Genomic DNA, 16,186 nt, shown 5'->3' on the forward strand with positions numbered 1-16,186 from the left:
CTTTTCCAGTTTCTCAACAGTTTTTGCCAAAGTCCTTGGGTTTCTGGAACACAATGTGACTATGTTTGATTGCTTCTGGGTCTTTTATACTTAATCCACAGAACAGCTTGCCTATGTTCATGATTATTGCTTTGTAGTATAGTTTGAGATCTGGTACTGCTAGATTCTCTTCCTTCCTGATTGTTTTTTCATTATTTCCCTTGACATTCTTAACCTTTTGTTCCTCCAAATGAATTTCTGTTATTGGATTTCTAGTTCTATAAAATATCTAAGTAGTAATTTGGTGTGGCACACTAACTGTGTAAGTTAATTTGGTTAATATCATTTTAATTATTTTAGCATGGCTCAAATATGAGCCATTAATGCCTCTCCAATTATTTGTGTCTTTATTTCTGTAAAGTGTGTTTTTAGTTGTGTTCATATAATTCCTATATGTATAGTTGTGTTCATATAATTCCTATATGTATATTGGTAAATTGATTCCATACACACACACACACACACACATACACACTTACAACATATACATTATGTAGAGCTTACTGGTACACTCCCCCATCTTGATTCCAAAGATGATATTCAATAAGGGGAGGAATATATTTGACTAGATGATGAGAATGAGTTTAATTTGTCACCTACATTTTGTTTTAGATTATTAAAAAAGCCCTTACCGAGGAAAAACGTGTGTCCACAAAAACATCAGCTGCAGATCTTGTGACAGAAACAGATCATCTTGTGGAAGATTTAATTATTTCTGAACTAAGGAAGAAGTTCCCTTCCCATAGGTAAGGGTATTACAAGGGGGGATGGGAATAGTTACAATAATGAGGGAGAATGCTTGTGGGACAAATGTAGGCAGAGGCATAGTTACGGCCTCTGTTATTTGTTTTGCTGCTGCAGGCATGTCTTCCCAAGAAAAGCTTGGCCCCAAATGGAGCCAGCAGTTGTGTTCTATCTAAGGGAGTGCCTTTATGTGTTTCTTTACTAGAAGCTATTATTCCATTCTTCTTTTCTGTCTACAAAGTTATAGGTCAAGGAATGATTGTAAGAATAAGGCTGAGAGAAATTTTTCTCCCTACTGTGTTCAGAAGGGTATGTGTGGGGGAACCACTTCCTTTTTCCCCTTCTTCCACCTAGTAGAGATAATGACTTATTCAATATGTATGTTAAATGGTGGCTTTATTTTTAAATTTAAAATTAATAACATTATTCTAGAAAACCATTCCCCAGGGATTTGGGGGGTGAGGAGGTGGGGAGAGACATTACTTGACTGAAAAGTAATCTTTAAAAAGAACTTGGGGTTATGGAAACAACTGATAGCCAAGCTGTGATAGTAATTAAAACTGTTCTATAAATGAGCTGAGACTTGTTGGCCCTCCTCAGGCATGGAACAGGGTGATCCAGAACGGAATGTGAACTTTAAAACAGGTAGTAGTAGTAAGGAGTCTGGCCTTCAGAGGGAAACAATTCAATGCAGAAGTGCTCAGTAGAAAGATGGTACTGGCCACGTGGCCGCTATTAAGATTCTAGCAGTTAGGTGACATGGTGGATAGAGCTATGGACCCGTGGTCAGAAAAGACTTGAATTCAAAACTAGCCTCAACAACTGTGTGACTCTGGGCAAGTCACTTAAAACTCTGCTTGCATAAGTTTTTTTTTCTGCAAAGTGGGGATGATAATAGCACCTACCCTCTAGGGTCATTGTGAGGATTAGCTGAACTAATATTTGGAAAATGCTTTCTAATCCTTAAAGACCTATATAAATCCTACCTATTATTATTGTTACTACTATTATTATTACTATTTGTTAGCTTAAACACATAGGTCAGGTGATCTTAACTTGGGGTCCATTACTTGTATTTTGATAACTATTTCAATATAATTGGTTTCCTTTGTAATCGTATATATTTTTTATTTTATTTTGTGCTTTTAAAACATTATAAGAAGAGATCCCTACATTTCACCAAACTGCCAAAGGGGTTCATGATACAAAAAAAGGTTAAGAACTGCCTGCTATAGGTGGAAGAAGCTGAAGTTCACCAAAGGATAGAACCCATCAATACAACCAGCAAATGTATATTCTTTAGGCAAAGAGAACAGACCAGAAAGAAATGGGCCAAGACAAACACGTCAGGAGTCTAGTGCTAGAGAAACCTTCAGGAAAAGCATCATTGTGACTGGATGAGCCAATAGCTTCCTTATCCAAGGAGCCGTGTAGGAACCCTGTAGGCCCAAGCAACAGCAGAATAGAATTATAGCATAATCGGGGCCAGAATAGAGCCATCCCTTTAGATGAGATTAAGGATTTTCCAGGATCCTATAATTACAATTTTACAATCTCCAAATTTCTTAAATATGCAAGAGTTATAACAGCTTTTACCAATGATAAGAGAAGGCATATCCCTTTACAGTTAGAAATGCATAGAAGTGTTTCTCACAGATCCTTACACATAACCAGTTTCCATTGACCATTCTTCGCTCATGAAATGAATGATCAGACTCTTTTTGATGTTGACACGTCAGTTTCTCAGCTGTCTTTCTTCATGACCTCATGCTGCCCTCATTTCTTCTTGGACTCCTTAGGTTATTTTAGGGGTTGCCAAATTCTCTCCATGAAATACACTCTCTGCCAATGGGTGTTGGTAACATTTTTTGGTAGATGAATTTCTGTTTTGACTCCCATTAGTATGAATCTGGAGTGTGACTGAAAGAGTTAGCTTAAAAGTAAGAGAACAAACATTTTTCAACCTCTTTCTTAAATATACCTGTATCTCTCTCTATGGTGGCCAGAAAACACTGCAAGCAGAAATACCATACAGATGCAAAGTAACAAACATGTTCTGGTTATATTTTCTTTTTTATAGGCCTTATCATTCTTAGCAATGCCACAGTGCTCTTGGCTAATGGTCCTTTATGTTCTAACCCCAATTTTGCTTTGCCTACTTTCCCTATTTTTTAATTTATTATTAAACTAGGATGTCTAACATCTCTTTAAAAATTCATAAGCTTTTAAAAATTGTTGTGTTTTGGGTTGTTTGGCCAGGGCAACCACATTAATCATCTTGATTGCTTTTATTCTTGATGTAGTAAGTCAACCAAAATGCTATTTTGGGCTGCCTTTAGGAACTACCCTAGTACTTGAGGTTTCTGTAGCGATATGGGAAAGAAATGATTCCTGTAACCTGGGTGTAGTTGAAATGGGACACTGCCAAGTTATTCAGAATACTGATCAAGATTCTGAGGTCACTGTGAGGCTGAATATGATTAAATTAGTGTTGCTTCTGGATTTTTAAAAACCAGTTTACTCTGATAAATCTGACTTTGAAATTGCATGGTCTAGTGGGTGTTTTGGCAACAGATAATATAGATATTATTTTGTTTGAGCTTCTGTGTAAATCTACAGTAAGTCTGCAGTCTACTCAGGCAAATATCCTTTATTGTGTAATATAGGATTTAATATTTTAGTAAGGTAGATATTTTACCTGTAGGACCTAAGCAGAACCATAAAATAAGTTAAAACACTTGGTTCTGCTAATGAGACAGCTAAATGGTACAGTGTATATAATGTGGGACTTCGAGAAAGGAAGACAAGTTCAAATCCTACCTCGGATGCTTAACTAGCTATGTCATATTCTGGACAATTCACTTACTCTCTCTTAGCTTCAATTTCCTCATCTGTAAAAAGAGGTGAATAATAGCAACTACTTCACCAGCATAATTGTGAGGAACAAAAGAAGTAGCATAAATACTTTGCAAACCTTAAAGTGCTTTGTAAATGCTAGCTGTTATTATTATTGTTTATCTTGTTATTTATTATTATTCATCCACTAACCAACAGTGTTACTTTGGGCAAGTCTTTATCCTCCCTGAGCCTCTGTTTCCCCAACTGAGATTCTATGACTTTTATAAAAATGAAGTCCTGGATGGGATAACAAAAAAAAAATCATTACAAAAATGGGAAAACTGTGTTCTTTGGTTAATGGTGTTGACACTCATTTGTTTGTCATTTAAAGTCCTTCACAACCTGGCCCCAATTTACCTTTCCAGCGTTTCCTCCTCTTCCAGTAACCTCTGACCTAGTCAAACTAAGCTTCTTGTTATCCTCACCTACACAGCCCTCTACCTTCCTTCTCTGTGGGTTTGCATTGATTATCCCTTATGCCTGGAATGCTGTTCCTCCTCACACCTACCTCATAGAATCCTTTCTGTCAAGGCTCAGTTCAAGTTCTACCTTCTAACAAAAACCTTTCCTAATCTCCCCAGTGGCTAGTGTCCTCTCTCCCTAAACTACCATGTATTTGTTCTTCATAGACTTAATATATGTAGGTGTTGTCTCTCCTGATAGAATGTAAAGTTCCTTGAGAGCAGGTTCTGGTGATGGATGGAACTGTGTCAGCTTTCTTGAACTAAGTAAAGAGAAGCTTATCACCTACAGGCTTCCACTGGGTGCTGAAGTCTTTGCCAGGAACAACAAATGAAACTAATAAAAATATAGAATGATCTTTAGTCTTGCACATCACTCTAATGTGCTCAGGAAAGAAAGGGGGCAGAGGGTTCTCTAAGAATAAGTTTTTTAAGTGGTCACAAATAGCAATTCAACTTTTCATCCTCTAAATGTCATATCTTTATCCAGAGACCAAGAAGATTATGTAGCACTAGAAGATCTGAATTTTTATATTCTTATTGCCATTCCCATTATACATGAAACTTGACGGCATAAGTAAGTTCTGGCTAAGTGGAAGTTTAAAAAGATAAGATAAAAATATAAGTTTTTTTAATTTAACTTTATTTTTAGTTTTCAACATTCACTTTTATAAGATTTTGAGTTTAAATTTTTCTCCCCTCTCTCCTCCCCAAGATGACATGCAATCTGATATAGGCTATACATGTATAATCATATCAAACATATTTCCACATTAGTCATGTTGTAAGAGAAGAATTAGAACAAAAGGGAAAAACCATGAGAAAGAAAAACAAAAAAACAAACAGAAAAAGAAAATAGTATCCTTTGATCTTCATTCAGACTCCATAATTCTTTCTCTGGATGTGGATAGCATTTTCCATTATAAGTCTTTTGGAATTGTCTTAAATGATTGCATTGCTGAGAAGAACTAAGTCTAACATAAAGTCAGTCATCATAGAATGTTGCTGTTACTGTGTACAACGTTCTCCTGGTTCTGCCCACTTCACTCAGCATAAGTGTTTTGTTTTGTTTTGTTTTTTAAGGAGCTAGCAATTGGTTTTACAAAGGCAATAATAAATAACATTTCTTAACTTCTTTCATTTTACTATGGTCATGATGAACTTAAGCAAAAAGACCAAAAATCATTGTATTTCCAAAATTTCTCTTTCTATTATGAACTAATGGTGAAAAATATGTTGGATCAGGATCCTCCAAGAACTAAGATCCACCCAACTAGGTCAATATGCACCTTAACACTTGATAGTTTCTAGGTGAAAACAGACACAGGGAGTATAGCCAAAAAAAAAATTTTTTTTAAACATACCACACCATATCTATGGAGTCAAAAGGCAGTGGGCACATCCAGCACTTTTATCAAAGCTTACAGAGAGGAAGTGACCAATTAATGGCATCATTGTTTTTAGAAGACTTTCCATTCATATCCTCAGTTAATTAGAGCAAAGGTCAAAATGTACAACACATTAAAATAAAGGATAAATGAATGAAAGAATGAAAATGCCTTTATTAAGCAATTACTATAAGCCAAGCACTGTGCTAAGTTCTGGGGTATGGATACAAAAGTAATACAATCTGTCCTCAAGGAGTTTATATTCTAATAGGGGGAAATAGCACATATAGAGGAGTTGATGAACATGCCCTTTCCAAAAGCAATTGGAAGGATTGATTTGTTTGGGAGAGGGGAGACAGGATACACATGTGCTGGCAGGTCACATGTCAAGAAGATGGCTGGGATGGCATGTAGAGTATGACTGAGGGTGGCTTTATATAGTGGGTCATGCAATTCAGTGATCAACAAGCATTTATTAAGCACTTACACTATGTGAGGTACCCTGCTGAACGCTAGAGATGCAAACAAAGGCAAACAACAGTTTCTGCCTCCAAGCAGTATGCTTTCTAGGAAACAAGATATAAATGATTAGGTACATATGACATATGTACATAATATATATATATATGTATGTATGTATGTATATATGTATATATGTATGTATAAATGCCCCCTTGCTAGTAGGCCAGTGTACTTGGCATGGAGAGGAGTAAAGTGTGGGAAGACAAGAAAGGTAAGAAGGATTCAGGTTATAAAGAGATATTAATGCCAAACAGAGGACTTTATATTTGATCCTGGAGGTAATAGGACAACTCAAGTCCTAGGGCATGGTTTCAGTTTGAAAACTTATTTGAGTTCTAAATTTTCTCCCCATCTTGTACCCTTCCCCCTCCTCAAGATGGAGTGCATTCTGAATACCTCTTTCCCTAATCTGCCCTCCCTTCTATCTTCCCCACCGCCTCCCCCCCCCCACCGCCCCTTCTCTTATCACCTACCCCTTCTATTTTCTTGTAGGGCAGGATAGATTTCTATACCCCATTGCCTGTATATCTTATTTCCCAGTTGCATGTGAAAATAATTTTTAACATTTGTTTTTAAAACTTTTGGTTCCAAATTTTCTAGAAGCATTTTTAATAGGACAAGAGATTGCATATGTGAGTAGGTGAGAGTAAGGAGTCAAGGATGACACCAAGATTAAATGCTTGGATGACTTCCCTCACTAATAAATAGTAAATTTGACTTTTTTTTTTTAGGCAATTGGGTTTAAGTGACTTGCCCAGGGTCACATAGCTAGTAAGTGTCAAGTGTTTGGTCTGAGGTTGGATTTGAACTTAGGTCCTCCTGATTTCAGGGCCAGTGCTCTTTCCACTGCGCCACCTAGCTGCCCCAAATAATAAATTTGGGAAGAAGGGAGTGTTTGGGGAGAAAGAAAGATAATTAATTCTGTTTTGGACATGTTGAGTTTAGATGCCTACCACATGTCCAATTTGTGATATCTAAAAAGGCAGTTGGTTACATAAGACTGGAGCTCAGGAGGGAGATTAGAGCTGTATATGGAATCTTGGTGGCACAGTAGATAGAGTGCCAGGCCTACAGTCAAAAAGACTCATCTTCTTGAGTTCAAATCTGGCCTCAGAAACTTAATAGCTGTGTGACCGGAGGCAAGTCACTTAACCCTGTTACAAAACTTAATCAGTTTCCTCATCTATAAAATGAGCTGGAGAATAAAATGACAAACTACTGTCTTTGCCATGAAAACTCCAAATGGGGTCATAAAGAGTCGGACACAACTGAAATGACTGAACAACAACATGGAATCTTGTAATCATCTTTGTAGGCATGATAATTGAATCCATGGAAGCTGATGAGACCACCAAGCAAGATAATAAATAAAGAGGGAGAAGAGTGCCCAGGACAGAGCCTGGAGTGACTTTCACATAGTCGTTTGTCGTGACCTGGATGAAGATCCAGTAAAGGGGACTGGAAAGTGGTTGGAGAACCAGGAGAGAATAGTGGCATAAAAAACTAGAGAGGAAAGACTTTCCAGGGGAAGATGCTGATGATTGACAGCTGCATAGAGGTCACGAATGATGAGGATTGAGAAAAGCCATTTGGTTTGTCCATTTAAAGGTCATTGCATACTTTAGAGGAAGTAATTTCAATGGAATGTTGAGTTTAGACTCTAATGAGAGAAGAGGATGCAAAAGCACCTTATGTGGGCAGCTTTCACAGAGTTTAGCCAAAAAGGGGAGGAACTATAGGGTGATAGTAGGAAGGATCAGATTAGAGAGTATTATCTCTGACTTTTCCTTCTCCTTCACCTTTCATATATAATCAGTTACCAAGTCCTCTCCAATATCTGTCCATAACATATCTCTCAATTCTTCCTCTTCTTAATTCCCACTGGCCCTCACTACCACCTGCCTCAACTATTGTAATCGGTATTTTCATCTCTACTGTCCCTTTTCTCAATATATTCTTCATACTGCAGCCAACCTAATGTTCTTTATTCCTAGGTCTATATCTCACTTTTCTGTTGAGACATCTCCAGTGCCTTTCTATTATTAACTTGACACAGTTCAGAATTGTTTGGCATTCAAAGCTTTCCAGTTTGGTGACAGTCTACCTCTCCAGCCTTATCCTATATTGTTCTTCTTCATATACTGCATATTGCAACCAAAATTATTCTCAGTTCCCAGAAAAATCCTGGACTTCCTGTCTTTGTTCATGTAATTTCCTATGCCAACAATATTTTCTCACCCTTTTTCAACTGCTGGAATCCCAACCCATTCTTCTGTTCCTTCTTTTTGAAGAATACTTTTTTTTGAGGCCTCTTTTCTTTGCATCATAGTCATTTTTAGAAAGACCTCTTTTCCCCTCCCCCATTTAGCCTTCCCTTGCAACAAAGAAAAAATACTAAGTAAAATACCTAACAGTACTATCATGTGATAATGTGTATATAATATTGTGCCCCAGGAGCCTCTATCTCTCTGAGTCCATTGTTTAAAGGACATCTCAAGTGCTACCTTTTCCATGAAGACTTCTCCGGTTCTGCTTGTCAGTAACTGTCCCAATTCTTCCTGTCTCTTCCTCTAGGATTTTAGTTTTTATTTTAATCATGTATTTATCATGTGATATTCCATATTACAGCTATATGTGTAGGGACTGTGCCTTTTCACTCCCAACCTATAGCACAGAGCTCTATACATAGTAGGCACTTTATAAATGTTTGTTACTATTACTGAAGAGAAGTTAACCTCATGGAGTCATAGAATTTGGAGCTAAAATTAGAGGTCATCTAGTTCAGGGCTTCTTAAACTTTTTCCACTCGTGACCCCTTCTGACCCCTTTCTCAGTGGCAGCATTCCTTGCTGTTGCATGGCCTAAGGGCATGCACAGTGCAGAGTGTGCATGCTTTGTGTTCAGAACTAAGGCTGCAATGAAGTTGCTCCGTACAACATGGACAAGCACTGCCAGAAACACCTCGGATTCATTCCGTGTTTGATTTTGAATTAATTTTTGGTTGTTGCACATTCAGAAACCTTTTACTGTTGCTAAATTTTTCGCGACCCCTTCACAGTTGAAGAAGCACTGATCTAGTTCAATCTTGCTTGCCAGGTGGGGAAACTGAAGCTCAAATAATCGAAATGTTTGGCCGAAAACATATTAATAAGAGTCAGAGCCGAGATTCCAACCCAGGTCTTCTGAATCCAAATCTATTGGCTCTTTCCATTTGTACAGAGTATACCCAGGACTACAGGCTACATTCTGTGTTAACTCTAGAGAGCAACCCTAGAACTAGGTAAATGTTTCCAATAAGCAGCTTTCGGATCAGTAGAAATAAAACCAAAATGCTTTGAGCATTCCAAAAAATGGAATGGGGCTTCTAAGTGAGTGAGGTAGTAACTTCCTGATCCTTGGGTATGTTTAAGCAGGAACTATATTGCCAGGTTTAAGAAATGAGTAGAAGAGATTCCTGCAGTAGGGGGGAGGTTGGATGAGAATCTCTAAAGTTTAGGATTCTTTTTGTTCTAAAGAACTTTTTAATTGCCTTCAACACCTAACCTTTTTGGGCATATAGTAAGTGTCCAGTAAATATCAATTGATTGATTAAATATAACTCATCAGTTGTAAGAGTCTAAAGGACTCTGTGATATTCATATTGGTGTCCCTAACATATAATAATAATAATAGGTAGCATTTATATAGAGCTTTAAAATATTAAAAGGTAGGTGCTAATATTATCCCCATTTAATGAATGAAGAAACTGGGGCAGACAAGTTAAGCAGTTTGCCCAGGGTCACACAGCTAGTAAGTGTTGGAGGATGGATTTGAACTCAGGTCTTCCTTCCTAATTCCAGGGGCCATTCTATGGGCTGTACCACCTAGCTGCCTCTACATAGTGCCTAACATAGTGCTTTGCAGATGCAAATCTCTCAGTGACTTTTTTGATGAATGAATAAATGAATGAAAGTGAATAAATTCAAATGAATGAATAACTCAGCAGTATTTTTCATGCAAATTACTTGCTACACTTATCACCTTAACTTTGAACTTTTCTTTTGTAACTCTATGTGATTCTTTGTCACATAAGTTTAGATTATTGTTTGTCCTTCATTCTTTTTTTGGGGGGGGGTTAGGCAATGGGGTTAAGTGACTTGCCCAGGGTCACACAGCTAGTAAGTGTTAAGTGTCTGAGGCCCTGAGTCCGGATTTGAACTCAGGTCCTCTTGCCTCTAGGGCTCTGTGCCACCTAGCTGCCCCTGGCCTTCAGTCTGGAAAAGGACCATGACATCAGGAAGATGAAGCCATGACTTACAAATGAATTAGATTTAAGTGAGGGAGGGCTGTGCAAGGTCACCAGCCTCACTTTCTCCTCTGGAGCCATCTGGGTCCAGTGGCAAGATATAGATCAGAATGACTGGAGATGGCCCCTATGGGCTTAAAGCATGTTGCTGGAAATATAGGAGATTAGCTGAATATGTTACCTTTTGCTTTCCATGGATCTCATTTAAATATTTCATTTAATTTTATGTAACTTTTAAAAATGTCATTTCCCCCAAGCATATTTGCATAGTCTTATGAATGGCTGAAGGGAGGATGCCTGAGAATTTTACTTTTGTCTTTCCCCTACATGCCTTGTAGGCATCTGCTTCCTAATTGAAGAGAATAAGTTACAAAACTAATATCTCTCCTGGGGTGTCACCTTTAGATGCCATGAGTCATTGCTCTTCCCTTCACAATCCGGCCAGATTTGTTTTCAAAGCATTATCAGCCTTGTCTTTGGCTTAAGTTTGTTAAAGCCAAGCAGCATTTATCATGCCAATTAGTAATTAATCTGCTTCTTGTATATATATTCTAAGGGTGTGGATCCTTTTTTCATTTAAAATGTAATAGCAAATTATATAAGACAAGGAAAATTTAAGTAGTTACAGAAATAAGTTTTCAAACTGAGACCATGCCCTAGGACTTGAGCTGTCCTATTACCTCCAGGATCAAATATAAAGTCCTCTGTTTGGCGTTAATATCTCTTTATAACCTGGATCCTTCTTATCTTTCTTGTCTTCCCACACTTTTCTTCCCTCCATGCCAGCTATACTGGCCTACTTTGAAGTTCCTCAAACATGATGATCCATTTTCCTATGTATGCCTTTGCATTGGCTGTCCCCGAATCCTTGAATGCTCTGTCCCCTCACCTATGCCTCTTGGTCTCTTCGGTTTCCATCAAAACCATATCTGTATGGAAGCCAGGTAAACCGATAAGCGTAGGCAAGGGGGCATTGATACATATATTTATATACATACATTGTATACATATATCTTGTATATACCTAATAAATTAACCTTGTATCCTCTGCAAAGAAGGGAGCATGGTGCATTTTCTCAATAGAATTATTTTGAATAATTCTACTTCCTTCAGGGAAGATTGGAAGGGAAAAAAAGAAGACACAAGTTTAAATACCACTTGACTTTTTTTTTTTGAGAGATATAAGCTATCCAAATTATTCTGAAATTTTAAGAAGGCAAACAAAATTAGTGTTTGCTAAATAATTAATGTCTATTACAACTGACATCATAAAATAAGTCAAATTTATGAAACATCATTGTATTTTTACATGTTATATGTACACTTTATTTACAATGGATTTATGCTTATTTTACAGAACTTCATAGATTTTCTTATATTAAACCCTTACATGTTTTATCTCCCAGAAGAATGTAAGATCTTGGAGGACATTCATTTGTTTTTATAATCTCAGCCTTTGTACATCACCAGTACTTATTAAGTATTTTTTAAATTGAAAGAAAAGTGCATTGGGCTGGGATTCTGGTTACCTGGGTTCTCTTTCTGTCTATTAACGAGCTTTGTGAATTTGAAGAAGTCACTTCATCTATTTGGGTCCTTTTCCTCCATTACTTCAATTATTTCTAACACTAAACACTATGCCTAATCCTTAATAGGAACTTAATAAATGTTTATTAACTGTAGATTGATTCAGGCACAATCTTATAATTTTGCATAATTAGAGGCAGAGGTATAATTTGTTGTCAGAGATTTAGTTTGCACTGAATGTAAATGCCAGTTGTGCTTATGGGAAGTAAATGATCTGCCTTACGATATAGTTTTCATTTTGTTATAAAGTGGGAATGTATGGAAATATGTTTAGTATGATTGTACATGTATAGCTTATATCAGATTGCTTGCCATCTTGGTGGGGTGGGGGGAGTGAAGTGGAGAGAAAAAAAACTCAAAATCTAACAAGAGAGAATGTTGAAAACTATCTTTACATGTAATTGGAAAAAAATAAAATACTATGAAGTGGAAAAAATATTTTTTAAAAAGTGGGGATGATCTGAACTCTGTGAATGTAAAGCAATTATTTTATGACAATCTACTGTTTCATAATACTCATGGCTATAAAACTGAGAGGGCTTCCTGGAAATTCATTCAGGGCTTTGTTTCCCTACCTTATTCCCCCATTATGCTTGCATTTTGTCAGCAAAAAAAGAAAACAGCTGGAGAGTAGGGGTGGAATGTCTTGCTGAGATAGAAGACAAATTAATAAAACTAGAACAAATCAACTTCCTGCAAGTCTTCATCTAAAATGTAGGTTTTAAATAGTCTTTTGATATCACATAATTCTTGCAAACAGGAAATCCTTTCCAATAACTCATTGAAATCCATTCTGTTGTAAGCCCATTCTTTCTTGATCATACCCTGGGGACTTACTACCATACCACCATATGTAGACTGTATCAGAGTCATAAAATCTTATTGTAGGAAAGAACCTCAGAGCCCATCTAGGCCAGTTGTCTCATTTCCAATATGATGAAACTGAAGCTCAGAGAAAGTAAGTGACTTTCCCAAAGACACCCAATGAATTAGTGGCAGATCTAGAAGTAGAATGAACTGGCCCTCAGCCTATGGTCTTTGTACCTTATTACATTGCCTTTCATATATAGTTGAAGGTCATAGAAAATCTGCCTTCAGCCTTCTCTTCTTCCAGTAAAATAGTCCCAAATTATTTAGTCTTTCCTATTTGCTAGTACTTTATCTGACTTCTCTCTTTTATCACATTGCATTAAAAACAATTAGAGAGGATTCTGAGTTGTATATATCCTTAAAAGCCAGCTAACTATCTACTGAGTTATCTAAGAGATGACAGAGCAGGCATTCTTTTGAAGAACTCTTCCCCTGCTAGCAAAAGGAGAAATCATAATGAAATCTTTCTACCATCAATTCAAACCAGTAAGCACTTATTAAATACCTATTCTGTGGCTGGCACTGTACCAAGTACTGGTGTTACAAAGACAAAAATCATTTGTAACTTTCAGGACAGTAGTTTCAGTCAAGTGATGAGGTTGGAAGAAGTGAATGTGGTGTGAACAAATGAAGGCAATGAATTTTGACAATCTTTTCTAGGAGTTTCTTAAAGAAATGGGAAATATAGGGTAGCTGGAGGGGATGGTAATGTTGTATGAAGATCTTTATTTTTCTTAAAGACAGGAGATTTAGGCATATTTTTACTCTTCAAAGCATCATAACACCTCAGAGTTAGAAGGCATCTCAGAGGTCATCTAGAGTAACCTAAATCTGAACAAGAATCCCCACTATAACATACCTAACAAGTGGTCAACCAGTCTTTGAAGATCTGTGAGGGAGAACCCCTCTACCTCCAAAGGAACTCATTCTACCTTTAGATAGCTCAGTTAGGAAGTTTTCACTTCATCAGTCCCATTTGATTCCTTGAATTTTCCACCCTTGCTTCTAGTTCTGCTTCTAAGGATATGCAGATCATGTCTAATCCTTCTTCCAGATCATAGCTTTTCAGATATTAGAAGATTGTCCTCCTCTTCCTCTCTTAGTCTTCCCTTCTCCAGGCTAAACACTCCCTCCCCCATCCTAAACTATATAAACAATTATGCCCCTTTTAAAATTAGGGCTCAACGCAATCTGAAACAATTTTTACAGTGTTGAAGAATTTAAGTCATCTGGACAAATTCCTAACTGCTGAAAATTAGTGCAACTCTAATAGAAATTGAACGTTAAATCTCACAAGTTCTATTTCTCTTATAAAATGAAGGGTTTGGACTATGTAATTTGTGGTCCCTTCTAAGATCCTATCATTCTGTTGGTTAAGAAAATGAGGTGGGGACTTTTTGGAATGGTGGTGGGCTCCTTATAAGTCATAGGCTGATTGCATTTTAATCACAGGTTCATTGCAGAAGAATCTACTGCTGCTGGGGAAAAGTGTGTCCTTACCGACAGCCCTACCTGGATCATTGACCCTATTGATGGTACTTGCAACTTTGTACACAGGTATGCATAAGGTCATGAGAAGTCTTAAATTCCTGTTTGTAATTCTTTTTTATAATACTGGTTTCATTCTCCTAGAAGCAGTATTTTTTAAGATTGAAATCTGTGAACAAAAAATTATTAAACTATAGCCTGAATATTATTGATTCAAGCCCTATTTCTGACATGTCATGGCTATGTGAAATTATGAAAATCACAGTAACCTTTCAGTGTTCTAGGCAACTCTGTTAAGACTGAGATTATATTCTACTCATTGTTAGGTTCATTTTCATAACGTGAGTCATTTATCATCAAATTGTTTGGCTGCTCATCTATCCATAGGCATCTTTACAATTTACATGTGTAACTGTGCTGTATTGAATACAATTCAGTTCAATTTAGCAAACATTTATTAAGCACTTACTATGTGCAGGGCATCTTTATAGGTGCCATGAAAAAGATGCTTCCTCCAAATGGTTTACATTTACACTGAGCATACAGGGCTGAATACAAAAGATACATTTAGAGGTCTTTGTATTCCATACAGGCTTCTAGACTATCCTAAAGAAGTAAGGGGGAGGGATAGAGAGCTTAAGAATACAGGCATGAACTGAATTTAGGGATTGGCAGAGAACTAAAAGGAGATAAAAGCTATGGTTACATGAATTATACAGGTCCAAAGCCTCCAAACGACTTTTGGCGATTCATATACAAGATTTCCATCCTTTTTAGTGATCATTGATATTGAGACATAGAGAGGCATCTTTGTCAGAATTGGAATTTAAATAATGGCTTTAGGTGTCAACATTCTTCTGGGAAAATATTCTGCTCTTTTCTTTTATTGGCAAAAATGTTTATAATTACCAAACTGGGATTTGGTTTTGTTTTTTCATTTAATTCAATTACTCTAAACCTTTTCTAGCCTTGCAGCCCTAAATTAGACACTAGTAAGGTTTTGAATTCCTAAGGCCTAAAAGGAAGTTAAAATAGATAATGTTAATTTTAATTTGTGTAATTTATGTTTATCAGTGATTATTCAAAGACCTTACAAACAGAAAGCTGCAACATAAAATGAAGGAGTCAATCATGCCATACAACTTTGCTGATGTGCAGGCTATGTATGAGACATAGCTTGGGTCTCTGGCTTCCTAAGATCCCAGCAAAGTATTAAATATGTAGAGCTGCTGAGCAGTGATCCATCTCAAGGATGTTATTGGGAGGCAGGCTAGCACTTTATCACCACTATTGTTGTGGTTGAGTAATGACTGACCCCAGAGCACATCTCTTTTCCTACCTGGTACCTCCATACCCAGAAAAGCTCTTCATTCACTCCCCTGTACATTTGAAGAGTTTGAGGTGTCTTTTTTTTTTTTTTTTTTTGCTATTGGGGATCTGTCTTGGCATTTCATTGGGATGTGATCCAAGACATAAAGATTTAAACTCCAAGATTTAAATAAGTAATCCCTAATGGCTACTGTAATTGTGGTCTTTTGGTTTTGTGACAAATAATAACTCACACAGGATCAGTCAGTCAGTCAACTAGTATTTATTATTATAGGCTTACTATGTGCCAAGCACTGTGCTAAGTACTAAGGATACAAGGACAGACAAAAGATAGTGCCTTGTCTCAGGGATCCCACTGTCTGATTTAGACTTAGAAGAAATATTGAAGGTCATGTGGTTCAACTCCTTTCATTTTACAAATGAGCAAACTAAGGGCCAAAATGGTGACTTACCCAAGATCACATACATTCTCAGTGACAAAGCTGAAATTTGAACCTAGGTTCACTGACTCCAAATCCACCAGTCTTTACACACTGCTTCATAATCTGATAAAAGCTTGGGTAATTGATAATAAG

The 16,186-nt window shown here is 37.0% G+C and overlaps 1 protein-coding gene across 1 annotated transcript in view; it reads left to right on the top strand.

Moving 5' to 3' along the window:
- The window catches only part of IMPA2 (inositol monophosphatase 2), a 76,936-nt gene that overhangs the window by 34,610 nt on the left and 26,140 nt on the right, over nt 1–16,186 (top strand). Inside the window, exons 2-3 of the mRNA XM_027852461.1 lie at nt 652–785; nt 14,247–14,351. Of these exons, the coding sequence (XP_027708262.1) occupies nt 652–785; nt 14,247–14,351 (239 nt within the window). The remainder of the gene's footprint in view (nt 1–651; nt 786–14,246; nt 14,352–16,186) is intronic.

This window comes from Vombatus ursinus, unplaced genomic scaffold, assembly GCF_900497805.2.
Source record: "Vombatus ursinus unplaced genomic scaffold, bare-nosed wombat genome assembly UNPS02009573.1, whole genome shotgun sequence".
Lineage (NCBI taxonomy): Eukaryota > Metazoa > Chordata > Mammalia > Diprotodontia > Vombatidae > Vombatus > Vombatus ursinus.